General features: G+C 32.7%; 1 protein-coding gene across 2 annotated transcripts in view; it reads left to right on the top strand.

Annotated features, from left to right (window-relative positions):
• Nucleotides 1–12969, top strand: part of SEMA3C (semaphorin 3C) — a 181838-nt gene extending 168869 nt beyond the window's left edge. For both annotated transcript variants that reach the window (XM_008062412.2, XM_008062413.2), the window contains exons 16-18: nucleotides 6022–6089; nucleotides 7282–7412; nucleotides 11213–12969. In XM_008062412.2, coding sequence (XP_008060603.1) covers nucleotides 6022–6089; nucleotides 7282–7412; nucleotides 11213–11626 — 613 coding nt within the window. In that variant the 3' untranslated portion in view covers nucleotides 11627–12969. The remainder of the gene's footprint in view (nucleotides 1–6021; nucleotides 6090–7281; nucleotides 7413–11212) is intronic.
• The last annotated feature ends 1570 nt before the right edge of the window (nucleotides 12970–14539 follow it).

Here is a 14539-nt window from a genome sequence, read left to right as displayed (position 1 = left end):
GCCTTCTTTTAATTTCTACATGGCATTTCTGAATCTCATTACTCTGTTATCTTCCATCTTTGTACTGAGCTGAAGGTCTGAACCTGGACACAGAATGTGAGACAGGCAAATTCAAATGTACTCTGAAATTTAAAAATGATTGTTATGGCCACTATGGCTATTTTAAATCATATTTATTTTGCACCCCTAAATATGATAGTAGCAATATTCAAAAATTATCATAACTGTTTGTGATGCAGAACTTTTTTTGGTAAGAAACTCTAAAAGTTTGCATGTCTAACACCTGAAATACAATCTTCTTTCTATTTAGCAGGTTTACTGCTGAAGCACTACACTCTCCAAAGAAGAAAGTACTGTGGGGATTAGAATGGGAATCTTGCCATAGTCCTATGGGTCTACTCGCTCCTATATAAAGTGAGGGAACTGGAGATCAGTATTCCTTCCATGCAATGACCTTTGCGTTGACCAATACACATTTTTATTTAACATAGAATATTTATCAAGTAAAATTCCATAACCCATATATAGACTATCATTGCATAGTTGAGATTTTTTTTACATTTCAGAAGTTTCTGGTGAAATATGCGTTGACTGATTTGATTGTATATTCTTCACCAATATAACCCTAGTTATCCTTTCCAAAATGTGCACATAAACATAAGTTCCACATTGTCATCCTGCCACCATAAATTATAGTCTTAATAATGTTTTCTTTTTTTTTTTTTTTTTTGAGTCAGAGTTTCACTCTGTTGTCCAGACTGGAGTGCAAAGGCATGCTTATGGCCACCACAGCCTTGACCTGCTGTACTCAGGCGATCCTTCTGCCTCAGCGGTCCAAGGAGCTGGAACTACAGGCATATAACACCATGCCTGGTTAATTTTTTGATTTATTGTAGAGACGAGGTCCTATCATGTTACCCTGGCTGGACTTGAACCAGTGGGTTCTGGCATCCTCTAGCATCGGCCTCCCAAAGTGCTGGGATTATAGGCGTGAGCCACAGCACCCAGCCAATAATATCTTTTTAAACAAAGAATGAAGTATATCTTGCTGCTTTTTACTGTTACAATATCATGATTGGTATTAAACCATGCATCAAGGGTTGAGAGAGTAATAACTGCTTAAAGAGTTATTTTGATTTTCTATAGCAGAGCTTTAATTCTATTGTGAAGAGCCAGAATATTCTAGTCAAAAGTGAATACATCTGAGTCTACCCATATTCACCTTTGACTAGAATATTGGAAGCTTTACTAAAAGTACCTAGACTGCTAAATTCTCCAAATTTTTTCTGAACTTAGTTAAGCATATACTTAGAGTGAATGTAAAAGCTGTTGCTGAATGAATCAACTCTTTCTTAAATTCTAAATGTAGTATTTATTTTCTTTTTAAATCAATAGTACTGATTTAAATGATCATTTGGAAGATTCTTCATATTTGTTTGCTTTAATAGTGTTAACTTCCCTGATCTTATTCTGATTACACTATTTAACTAAAACACATAGTTCACTCAGACATTTATAGGAATAAAGAGCAAAAACACGTCATTTGTATGGAAACAGAGAAGTATGACTATTCTTGGAAGTCAATGGAAACAATACTTTGACATAATAAAGTAGTTAAATATCATTGACTCTCTGTCTTAAAAGAACTTGGTTTACAGTAAGCATTATAATGTCTTTCCTTTATACTCTTAAATATCTTATGTATTTGTACATTTGTATCAAGTATTACAATTTAGTCTCTAATGTTATTTATTCTGGATTTAAACATGTAGTCAGAAACTTTATTTTAAGACAAGATCATCTGTTCAATCTACAAGTAAATATCTTTTCTATACAAGAAGAAAGTGATTTCATTGTTTATCCAAAGGAATTGACTGTTATAGAAAAAACACTGACAATTGGAGCCAAATTCCCAATTCTATGTGCAATATAGTATTACTCTGCCTACCAGCATGTTTTTGTGATGGATTATAAATGCCTTAGAGGGACTCTACATATACAAGAGGTTCAAATGGCTGCCTTGCTGATCCCATGATTTAAGCCTAGACATAACAGTAATTTTCTGGATTCAAATGTCTTGGAAGCTACATGATACTGTGAATTCAAAATGCCCAGTTTGAGAGTTTGTATATATGAATAAACCATAGTGTGGCTTACAAGACAATAAATTTAACTATTGTGAATGATATTGCTTATCTATATGACTGAAAGTGACCAAGTCAGTCATGAGAACTCTCACGTGATGCTCAGATAATATTTGCTCTCAAGTTGGCTGGAGGTAAATAATGCTGGATTTTAAAATATAGCAATGCAATTAAAAACCGAATATGGGAGATAATCTAGAGTATAGTACAGTATTAATCATATTTTCTTTTGTTTTCACATGTTTGTTCACGTTTATTGCCAAAGCAAATCACATGATTATGCTTGATAGCAGTGAATCAGAGATATAGAATCCAACAATAGGGATGGTGCCGGAGACCAGCTCCAGCCGGGTTCAGGGTACCCCAAAGGTGGAGATGGCACCGGCGACTGGGGGGAAGGAGAGAGAGAGAGAGAGAGAGAGAGAGAGAGAAAGAAAGAGACTGGACTCCGGTCTAGTACAGAAGCAATGTGTGTTATTGGGAATTACAACGGGTCTTTTATACACAAAGTCAGATGTAGGAGGGGCATCCCCTACCCACCAGAAACCTTAATCCATGAAAACTTAATCCATGATTGCCTTTAAACCCTTTTCGTATGATAATCTTAAAATCCCATAACAAAGGATAACCTGATCCGTGACTGATATATTCTATAAACCTTTTTCATCCTAAACTGATTGATTTATACCAAGTTAAACAATTCTATAGAAGCTTAAGTATTTACTTTACAAACGAAAGTGGCCCATACCAGAATGTTTGGAATGTGGCCCAGTCCAAATTTCACAGTGGGCTACCTGCAAGTAACCCAGCCGCATTCTTTCAACAAAATGGCTGTCTTCTATATTCTACAATTTACACCTTCAATAAATTCTAAGATCATGACCCAGAAGCCTGTGACCAATACTCAGGCTCTTAGATGTGACACGAGTTTGAATTATAAGTTGTGTGAAAGCCAAAACTGCAGTTTGTGGAAGAATGGTAGTAATGAGGTTCTAAAGTTAGCTTGTGTTCATTCTGGTCTCAGAGTTTTTATGTTTTGAGCTCACAGGAGCTTAATCTGGTTAGTGCTGAGTAGAAAGGGGGAGGAAATGGGGTCAATAGCTCCCAAACACATCCTAGTGGTCTCGGGGTCAATGGCCCTTCCTGATCCCTAACGTTCAGTGGGCCTCCGTGGTCGGCTCCCAACAGGAGGGGGCAACAAATCTTTTAAACAATACAATCTGCTACATATACTCTATATTTAATTATGCAATTATATTATTAAGGTTACCTCAACTGCATCTCCTTTTCTACCTGCTTTGTTCCTCTCTGATGGAAGGCAGCACTTGCTATTTTTTTTTTCTAGTTAAAACTCTATTATGGCTTCATATAGTGTTATTGTTTTCCTTTTATTTACAAGTAAAACTTAGAGATGTTGCTTCCTGCTTAATGCAATTAACACAGAATTACATCACGAGTTAAGTCATTGGTCTGGTTTTCAGCAGTGGTTCACTTTGGATACATCTACCTCCAAGAAGGGGTATAATTCTTGAAGCTAGGGTCTGCCTAACATTTTAAGAGATATTGTTAAAGTGCTGGTTCAATTCTTCCACCATTTCATTTTCCTGTAGACAGTTTTACGTATATATAATGTAATGCCTTAAAGCCCTTTCTAAAGTTAGTATTAAAGTAATAATTTATTATTGCCTTTTGATTGTTTATTCATACAGTGTATGTGAGTGTAAATATTCTTTCCATTCATAGTATCCTCTTAAATCACATTAGTATTCAATTTGTGTCCTCTCTTATTAGATATAACAAGGAATACTATTTGTCACTTTATCCTACTCCATCACAATATAAAAACTGTGAGTAGATCACATGATTCTTCTATCTTGAGGAATAAGATATTCTTATTCCTCAAGATAGAAAACTTTTTGACTAATTGAAATATATTTTTAAATATAACATCAACCCCATCTTTCACTGCTTCAACATATCTATTTAAGTGGTATCTAGCCACATATCACCCCAAAATGTTATTAGTAAGTCATCTGCTTAAATATAGAAATATAGTTACCTCTTTGGGGCCTCATTAAGATTTTTAAAAAATTATTTTATTTTAAAGATGTGGGGTACAATTCAGGATTAGGCATACAAGTAGTCTTCGTACAGGTAAAGTTTGGGCCTACCTTTGGTCCCCTCTTTACCTGGTTTGAGATTGGGTAGCCTTCTTAATGTTATGTGACCTCCTGGGCAGTTTCTGACTACTGAATCCCTTTTGTATAGTAAGTTTTAATCAAATTTTCTGAGTGACTAACATTTCCATATTTTTTGTATGTGGTGTATAGACACATATAATTTAATAAGAATCATGTGACTTTTAGGGGAAAAATACTCAAGTGATACAAAATTGGATACCATTCATTATGTACCAAAGGTATTAACTATTATCTATAGCTCTAAAATGAGCTTTTTTCATTATTAATAACTTTGAGATTTATTTTGCTTTGTAAGTTTAAAACTACTCTGTGATTTTAATATTTCTTCTCTTGCTAAATGTTTTATTATCTTTAAGGGTAAAAATATTAAGAAGACTTAACATTTGGCCCAGTTAAGTATTATGCTCACTCATATATACTTTTCAGCATTGCTAGAAACAGTCCATTTAGCTTAGTGCTCCCAATACTTAAAGAGAATCGCCTTCCTTCTCACTTAGGACACTGTTTGTGTCCATGAGGGCTTGTTCAGAGGATGTCAGTTGTTCTATTTTGATTTAGTACACTATATAGTACAATTAAAAGTAAGAGACTTAGTGAATCTAAGTTTCAGAAATTCAATAATTAGAATAAAAATAACTTGAAACTTTTACATAAATAATGATCAACTTAAAAATACATAACTCTTTTTAAATGCTTTAGCTAGTAGTACATAACAACTAAATGCAAAGAATAAAACTTCATTGGATCTGGGTAAACTTTTAAAAGTTTATAAGGAATATTTTGGGGTCAACAAGGGAAATTTTAATATAGAGTGTGCATTAGACAATATTTTAGGTAAGTATTAGTATCTTCCATATAATAATATTATTATTATATTGAGAAATTACTTATTGTTGAGAAATACATGCTAAAATATCTAAGGGTGAAGTATTATCATGTCTGTAACTGATTTTCTAAAGGTTTTCAGAGAAGTGTGTCCACACTATGAACATTATATATATTTGCATATGTCAGAGAAAAAAATAAATGTGACAAAATACAATTTGTGAATCTAAGTATGCCAGTATCCTTTGTACTCATATATATAGTTTCCTGTAGACTTGAAGTTCTTCAAAATAAAGAGTCTGGGGGCAATGATTATTCTAGTAAATAATTAGTGTTACTTAACTTTTTATTAAATATTCATGATTTCTATCACTAGTTTCAGAAAAGTTTTAATATAGCTGGAAGCGTTAGAAAGTGTTGTCATTGTAAAAAATAAAAAAAATTAAGACAAACAATTATAAGAAGGAAAACTAGTGAGTTTATTCTTTTTGAGATTATTATATTAGAAAAATTTTTACGAATGTCTCTAAACAAAAGTTTGCATTATTAATTATAGAATCTAGCATTTTCACAGGATATGCTTATGATAGGAGATCCCTAGCTGTTCCATCGTAAGTGGTAGATGGGAAGAGACTGAACTTATTCAGATCTAAAAGTGAGCATAAATGCCCACTCTATTATTGATGAACTCAGTGAGAAATGTGAGATAGCTACATCAGACAATCAGAACTCTTTTTAATTTTTTTAATGAAAGCTTTGGCAATCAAAAAGATGAAAAGTTTAAAATGTTATGTTTTAGATGTGGTGTAATTGGCAGTGTTAATTCTCCATAACTCTTCTCCTCCTTATAGGAGGAGCCGAAGACAAGATGTGAGACATGGAAATCCACTGACACAATGCAGAGGATTTAACCTAAAAGGTATTACAAGTGAACAATGATCAGTTTTGGCAAACAGTAGCAATACTCCCTCTCACACTTCAGTAAGGGAAACATTATAATAGATTCAAGCCTTTCATCTTCAAGAAATACTCACTAAGAAAATTTGTGATATTTATATGAGGTAATTAAAGGCTAAATGTGTTTGTATGTATACTGAGAATTGTGAAAAATATGTGTTGGGTACATTAATTGGCAGATCTTTCACATAGATTGCAATGACAGATTTCCTAAGCGACTACTTTCTTTCTGACAAAAAGTTTTTTACTTTTTAAAATGTACTATTGAAGGACACATAGAAGAGCACTTTTTGTTGCAGTGAATATAAATAACAAAATTTACATTGTAACCATTTTAAAGTTTACAGTTCTGGGGCATTAAGTACATTCTCATTGTTGTACACTCGGATTGCTTCCACCTTTTGACGATAGTGAATAATCCTGCTATGAATATAGGCGTGCTACAGTTTCTTGGTACTGTTGACAATCCTGCCTTGTGTCCTGCAATTAAAGTAATCCCTTCCTTCCAAGTAATCCTGACATGGAGGTACCATCTTATTATACTTTTCCTACTAGCTAAAAATGTTGTAGTTCATGTTTTAGAGATGAGTAAGTTTGAGGCACAGCCAGCAGTGGTGAATCAAAAGGTTTTTACTCCAGGTTCCTCTGATTCCAAATATGGTGTTTTCAACTGCATTTCACTGAGCCACACCTTGCTTTCTGTCCTTTCCCAGTACTTCTGAATTTCTCAATAACATATTGAGTATGGGGTGAGATAAACCTGGCTTCACTAACACCTATCACTAACTTTCACTGCATTTCTTCATAATTCACAGCCTCAGTTTACTCAGCTGTGAAAACCTGAAAAAATAATATAAGCATATTATAATGATTAAGATCCAAAGTGATATTAAGTGCATTCCTTTGTGTTGAGTAATTCTTGAATAAATGTTGATTCCCTTATCAACGTAACTATAATTAACCAATAGTCTTTCTTTCCCTTTACATTAAACAAAGTCAGTAAACAATGTGTAATAATTTTCTTATTTAATAATTATCACTTTTTTAGTTGGCTGCCATAGTTCACAAATTATAGAGAAATAAACATTTACATAGGAGAACATACTCTAAATTCCATTTTGTTCTCTCTCTCTCCTTTTATGTTTGTATTTCAGCATATAGAAATGCAGCTGAAATTGTTCAGTATGGAGTAAAAAATAACACCACTTTTCTTGAGTGTGCCCCCAAGTCTCCACAGGCATCTATCAAGTGGCTATTACAGAAGGACAAAGACAGGAGGAAAGAGGTGAGTGACGCAGCACAGCAAGGATCCATCAGGGCTTAGGAAAGAGCGTTAAATCACCATGCCCCAGTGAGGTCACATCACATGAAAAAGGAAAGGCATACGAACATCCTTTTATGTCTTTGGGATGACAAGTGCCATTTTCTTTAAATCCTTTGTCCTAAAAGTTGATAGATTAATTAGAAATTCTCCCTGCCTGCTCACATATCTAACATGGTGATTGAAATAAGAACTTGGGCACGAAGGCAGTGGTATTGATGTGAGGAAGCATTTGTAAAAGAAACAAGATGTGTGCAAATCCAGAAGCCAAGTTTTTATACAACAGCACCTTTGTGTGATTCACAAGATAAAAGGGGACTTTTTTTTTTAAAAAAAGGTGGTTTTCCTCAAGAACTATAACTTTCATGGCAAAGAGCATTTTTCTGCTGTGTGGTAATCTGTTTCCATTGCTTTATTATTCATAAATCTCATACTTTGGTTAGGTAATATATAGAATCATTGTTTATGGGACCACCGCCTTTATTTCATGATATGGAAAAAGCCGTACATCTTCAAGTAAAAGGACACTTACTGTAATCTTTCACTGATTGAAAAGATGTGTTTTATAAGGGAGACATTGTAAAATGGCATAGTGTGGTATGTTTTAAATAGTGAATTCCACAATATTGATGTCATGTCCTGACAAATGAGAAGATAAAAATACATATGTATCTATGAATTCTTAGGGAAGTCTGCGATGTACTACTATTAGTGCATCGTAAAGTCTGATGGAGCCAAAGGGAAAATAGAGCCTTCTGCATCTGTTTGTATTCTGCTGTTGTGGGCAATTTTGTTACTATGAATCAAGTTAATTAAGACTGTATAGAGAGCATAGCATCTCAAGCTGTTGAACACAGATACTGCATTGAATTTTTCAAAATAAACCTTGACTCTATGTGAGAAAATACTTTGCAACTCTCAATCTTGCCTATCCGAAGAGGTTATCAGTTGTTTAGGAAATTGTGTCCCCTGTTACTGGAATATTAAACCTTAGGCAGAATGGCCACTTGCATAAGAGGAAATTTAAGTAACTGGAGTAAAGATGTGGTTAATGGACTTCAGAATCCCATTTTGCTCCAGAATTCTATAATACTAAAAACATTTTTAAAATTTTTATTAGTAAAAATTATTATTTATTTGAGATCTACTTTCTTTGCTGTAAAATCTTTCATCAAAACAGTCTTGAAATTTTTACAATATACTTAATTTTCAATTATTTTGAATGGATATGGATTATAATAATAATTGCCTTGCAAAGTAACCTGAGGAAGAAGTAATAATATGTGATTTTGATTGTCATGCAAAAGTAAGTACATAGACTAAAGCTTGTAAACATGTACATGAATAATCCTTCCAGAAAATGTCTACATATATGTCTGTGAATTGAGTAAGCAATATTCAAATAGGGATTAATTAATAAGGATAAGATAATTTTGTTTTATTCAGTAGGAAGTTGAATAGAATAATATATAAGTGAAAGTAATTTTTATGAATTAAAAGTAAATGTATAGGTATAAATACATGCCACAAAATTTAATAGTAAAATCTGAAATGGAATGTGTGATCAACTTATTCTCTTGTGATGTTTCTAATATTCTATTTCAGAACACTCAAGAATGTGGTGACTCAAATATTGCTATTTTGATTTGTCTTCCAATCTCAAAAGCATAAGAATGTAATAATTTAAGATCACAACAAATTTAATTCTAAAAATTATGATAATCTCTTTTGTTCAAAATTTCAGCAGTACACAATTCCACTTACTCTTTACCTAATAAATAAACTGTTAATATTTTATGAAATTTATCCTGATTCTTCCTTACTATTTCAGGCAAACACATACTTATTTCTCATGTTGCTAATTTGTAAACATTAAACTTCTTTTTTTAATAAAAGTTAAGACAAATAATAAAGACTCATGGAGCAAATGGAAATAGTTCATATTGAATAGCATAAAGTGAAAAAGCCCTCCACCACTTCAATACTTATTCCCACTTCTAGAAGTATTGTTACCAATAGTTATATATTCCTCCAAATATGCTTGATAATTTTTCTCCCTTTCCCCAATATCAGTACATGTGTAGCTACCTTATTTTTTCCAGGATGCATAGTATTCCATTATATGATGATGACTTAACTTCTGTTTTGTTTTGTTTAAGCCATATACTTGTTAGGTTATTTGTTGTTTTAATTTTCAAGTGCATCATGTAAGCAAATATCTGCTACTTGTGAGAGTATATCGTCAAGATAAATTTCATGTTTTGTGGATATTATCAAATTAGACTTGAAATGTTCCAAATTTTGTACAAACAGGAAAACTTTCTTTTTTTTTACTTTGTGAATGCACTTCTATATTGTTTAAATTTATTTTAAGGCACTTTTAAATGTAATAAATTTAATCATTGTCAAAGCTTTATTTTCTTACTTTCCCCTAATGACTCTCTCTTTTCTACTTCTATTCTAGTGTCTGACTTTTAATATTATACTTGCTTTTTTGTACTTTGTGTGTTACTTTTTATCAAAAACAATTGACCTTTGATTTGGATTTCATTAATAATAACTTATCTATTTGCACGTAATTTTATCATTTAGAAAAAGATTTCCCATACATTACTTTCTTTTGATTTTGGTCAAATTCATTTTTTCTTCAGTGAAAGAGTACTCAAGAGTATATGCATGTCAAGGAACTTCTTACCACTTAGATTTTTATCTATTTATTGGCAATACTATAGCTGAAACTATAAGGAAGATGAATTTTAAGCATGTAGCTGATATTCAGCAGATGATCATTTTCCAGTATAAGCCTATAAAGTTATTAAATATTAATCCCCAGCTTTTCTTGGAAACCAAAACCACTTAAAAGACTTACAAAATAAGCCGGGCTCGGTGACTCAGCCTGTAATCCCGCGCCTTTGGGAGGCTGAGGTGAATGGATTGCCTGAGCCCTCAGGTTCGAGACCCGCCTGGGCAGGCGAGACCTCATCTCTACAATAAATTTTTAAAAATTAGCCGGGCGTGGTAGGACGCGCCTGTAATTCCGGCTACTTGGAAGGCTGAGGCGGAAGGATCGCCGGAGCCCAGCAGGTGGAGGCTGCAGTGGCAGGGAGCGGCCACTGCACTCCAGTCTGGGCAACAGAGTGAGACTCCAACTCAAAAAAAAAAAAAAAAAAAAAAAAGACTTACAAGACAATGACATTCTATCTCATTTTTAGGCATTCTTTATTGTGGAATAATTGGAAATGCCCTTGATAATGTTCAAAACTCTGCCTCTGCTTATGTATTTTTTAATCGAAGAATATTCACTCATTGAAAAAAGATAAAATTCACCTTTTAATTGTAGCTTTATGTTCTAGTAAGTGATCATTTTTGTAAATATAACAGACTAGAATTCTAGAGTGAAATAGATATTTTAAATTATCTGAATTTTATTAATATATTTTGACTATGATTCCAATTTCAAAAGCAATTAAAATTCTGTGCTTATATGTGAAGAAACTACTTCTATCCAGGGAAAGCACTGTAAGCTGTTTTTGCCAATATGAATAATATCTTCACCCTCTTTTTTACTAGATTCAGATCTCCCAAGTTAAAAACAAACAAAAGGCAAATAGAACTAACAAAACTCCATATCCACTGAGAAGGAAGCTAAGTAGTACTCAATAGTTTTTCCAAATCTGTGAGTCAACAATATTCTATATATGTTGGTCATAATCATTTAGGAAATACAGTGTTTCATTTTAGAAATGTTAATGTGTCTCTTTTAGGTCAAGCTGAATGAACGAATCATAGCCACTTCGCAAGGACTCCTGATCCGCTCTGTTCAAGATTCTGACCAAGGACTGTATCACTGCATTGCAACAGAAAACAGTTTCAAGCAGACCATAGCCAAGATCAACTTCAAAGTTTTAGATTCAGAAATGGTAGCTGTTGTGACAGACAAATGGTCTCCATGGACCTGGGCCAGCTCTGTGAGGGCTTTACCCTTCCACCCGAAGGACATCATGGGAGCATTTAGCCACTCCGAAATGCAGATGATTAATCAATACTGTAAAGACACTCGGCAGCAACATCCACAGGGAGAAGAACCACAAAAAATGAGAGGGGACTATGGCAAATTAAAGGCTCTCATCAATAGCCGGAAAAGTAGAAACAGGAGGAATCAGTTGCCAGAGTCATAATATTTTTGTACATGGGGCTTTTGCTTCCAGTAACAAATGCTCTACCTTCAATGATCAAATTTTGAGCAAAGAATTTTGTGTTTTACCCATGGGAAATTCCTGAAAAAGGTGATCACTCACTCCTAAAGTGAGTTTTTCATGAACTGAAATGAGCATGCATTTTCTTGTATGATATTGACTAGCACTAGACATGTCATGGTCCTCATGGTGCATATAAATATTTAACTTAACCCAGATTTTATTTATGTCTTTATTCACCTTTTCTTCAAAATCAATATGACAGCTACAAAATGAGAATTGTTACATCCTTCAATCGAACGAGGGCCAAACCCTGTATGTTCTCTCCCTGCTGTCGAGCTTTAGATTTCTAATTGTCAGTGATTTTATATCTGAAAACAAGTTCCAAATTCACATAGTAAAAGTCACATAAATACATGTCACAGAGTGGCTATGAAAATATATGTAAAATAGATAAAAGATAAAGAAGAGGGCATCTAAAATTTGTCTAAAAATATGACTCATTCATGAAGAGACATGATGAGTTTATATGCTTCCAGTGAAATATATTATGTTGTTTGTTTTGTGAAAACTATAAAAATTATCTGTGGCAGATATCTGTCATTGACCTTTATTTCCTTGTTTCAGAAAGACAAAATCAGTAACCTATACCATGAAAATCTTTGATACAAGTTATATCAGTGAAGCAGTTAGGTTTATGTTGTTATGTTATCACCTTCCAAACAAATGCACTTTCTTTTGTTGGAAGTGATTTAAGTTATTTTAGACTCAAATAATATAATCTTGCAATGTTTAATGATTACTATTTTTATTCTAATTTCCTAGTCTGTGTGACAAATTAAACAATATAAGAAGAAAACATTTTTGAATTATTAAACTTATAAGGGGTGAAGCCATCAAAAACGAAAAAAAAAAAGAAAAATCAGAGTAGAAAATGAAACTTTATTAAGAGGAGCTTATAGCAAATGTGGCTAGTTTTTCACCTCAGTACTCAAGCGCAATGATTATCTCTTACATTTATTAAAACCAAGCTCAGATATCATACTGATTTTTAAGTCAATATTTCATATTTTATGATCTTTTGATTGTGATGATGAGGTGCTCATTATGTCTAGAAAGGAAAATAGTAATATGAATACAATTAAACATTCTATCTTTTAGGAGAATAATGGTACATTGTTCACTGGTCTATAAATGTAAATGTGGAAGTTTTGTGAGGAATACAACAATTATCTTCTAATTGTATGTTTGGATATTTTGATTAGAATATTTTAATACTAAAATGTAGTTGCTCCAATAAAAATTAGCCAAAAAAATATGAAAAATTTTTTCATGTTCTCATGTATATTTTAAAAACACGTCTTTTGCTTTTTCATTTTATTTACTTTTAAGATATTTTCATGTTTTCAGATGAAAACAGAAATTGCACCATAGACCTAATCACATCTATACAAATATTTAATTAGTAGTTAATCGTGAAGAAGGTGATCACGTTAGATGTATTGCCTTTACAAGCATCGCAATATAAAACCTCAAGAACTAAAATCATTGTCAAAATTATGTGATCATTAATCAGAATCTAAGAATATGATTTATTATTTAAGTAGTGGTAAATTATGATCATGTCAGGGCAGACCTCAAGTGGCAAAAAGAGCAGTTAAAATATACAACAAAAATGATGGCAAAATCTACTGTTCCAAATATGTATAATTTTTTTTCTTGAAAGCAGAATTTATTGAGAGGTCAGACAAGCTCCCATAGTGGGAGAGGACCCAAAGGGGTTGCCAAATATGTATAATTTTAAAGTATTTTTTCAAGCAGTTTATTATACAAATGGTTTGCCTGCTTAAAAGGTGCAGTTAAACTCTTTTCTTCTCTATGCTCACAAACTGAGACATGTGTCACTGTGGAGCCAAAAGCATCTTCTGTGTTTCTGGTCAATCTATTCTAGGTACAGAGTTAAACATAAAATTGTTTTAGAGTCACAGTTCCCCATGCTTCATGTAAGCCTAACTGATAGACAATAAGGATGTTCAGTTTTATAATATTATTTGTGCTATTTAATACTTTCTATTTTGAACATTATGGAAATTGTGTATATTTTTATTACTTTTCTTTTAAAACTATAGAAATTCTTCTTCAACATAACCCTACAGAATGTAAAGAAATTTTCTTTCTCAAAAATCTTATTAATGTATATTGGATATTGGTGGTTGATGGATTTTGTGTACTTTGACAATTCAATGACTTCATACATTTTCCATTTGTATTGTATATAAAATTTCCTAGAAATGCACTTTTTTTCAAGTGTAGATTTGTGAATAGGTTTTAGCACGATGAAACTGTCGTTACAGTGAATGTTCACTCTGTATAAGAAAACAAACTGAATGTAGTTGTCACACCAAAATTTAACCGGATATTGAAGAAATCATTGACCTAGCTAAATAAAATATGTTGAATTCCTCAAGGATGTTCATAGCTTTTATTTTTGATGTAGGGTTAAATTACTTGCCAACATGATAGAATCTACTGAATTCCTAAATTTTTAAAGATTGATTTATCCATCTTCATGAAAGTAATGCATCTGCATATTTCAAAATGTTAAACTTCCAGAAAGATGCATAAGCAAAGCTCTCCTAGTTCCTCTAGCCCTCATTTATCCAAGTCCCAACCCAAGAGACATCCAATATTATAAGTTTTTGGTATATATAGCAAAATATTGTATACATATGCAAAAAGTACATATTTGTTTTCTGTTTAACATTGTACATTAATTCACATCAATAGAGTTATTGAGAAAAAAGAATACTTTATATATGAGTGCATGGGCTTTGAATACAGGCTACCTGGATCTGAATCCAAGGTCACTGTCTTATTTTCAGAAGGTTTTTTTTC

The sequence above is a fragment of the Carlito syrichta genome, unplaced genomic scaffold (assembly GCF_000164805.1).
Source record: "Carlito syrichta isolate Samal-C Ts95f unplaced genomic scaffold, Tarsius_syrichta-2.0.1 Scaffold305696, whole genome shotgun sequence".
NCBI lineage: Eukaryota > Metazoa > Chordata > Mammalia > Primates > Tarsiidae > Carlito > Carlito syrichta.
Note: the sequence above shows the minus strand (reverse complement) of the source record. Positions and strands in the feature narration are given on the sequence as shown.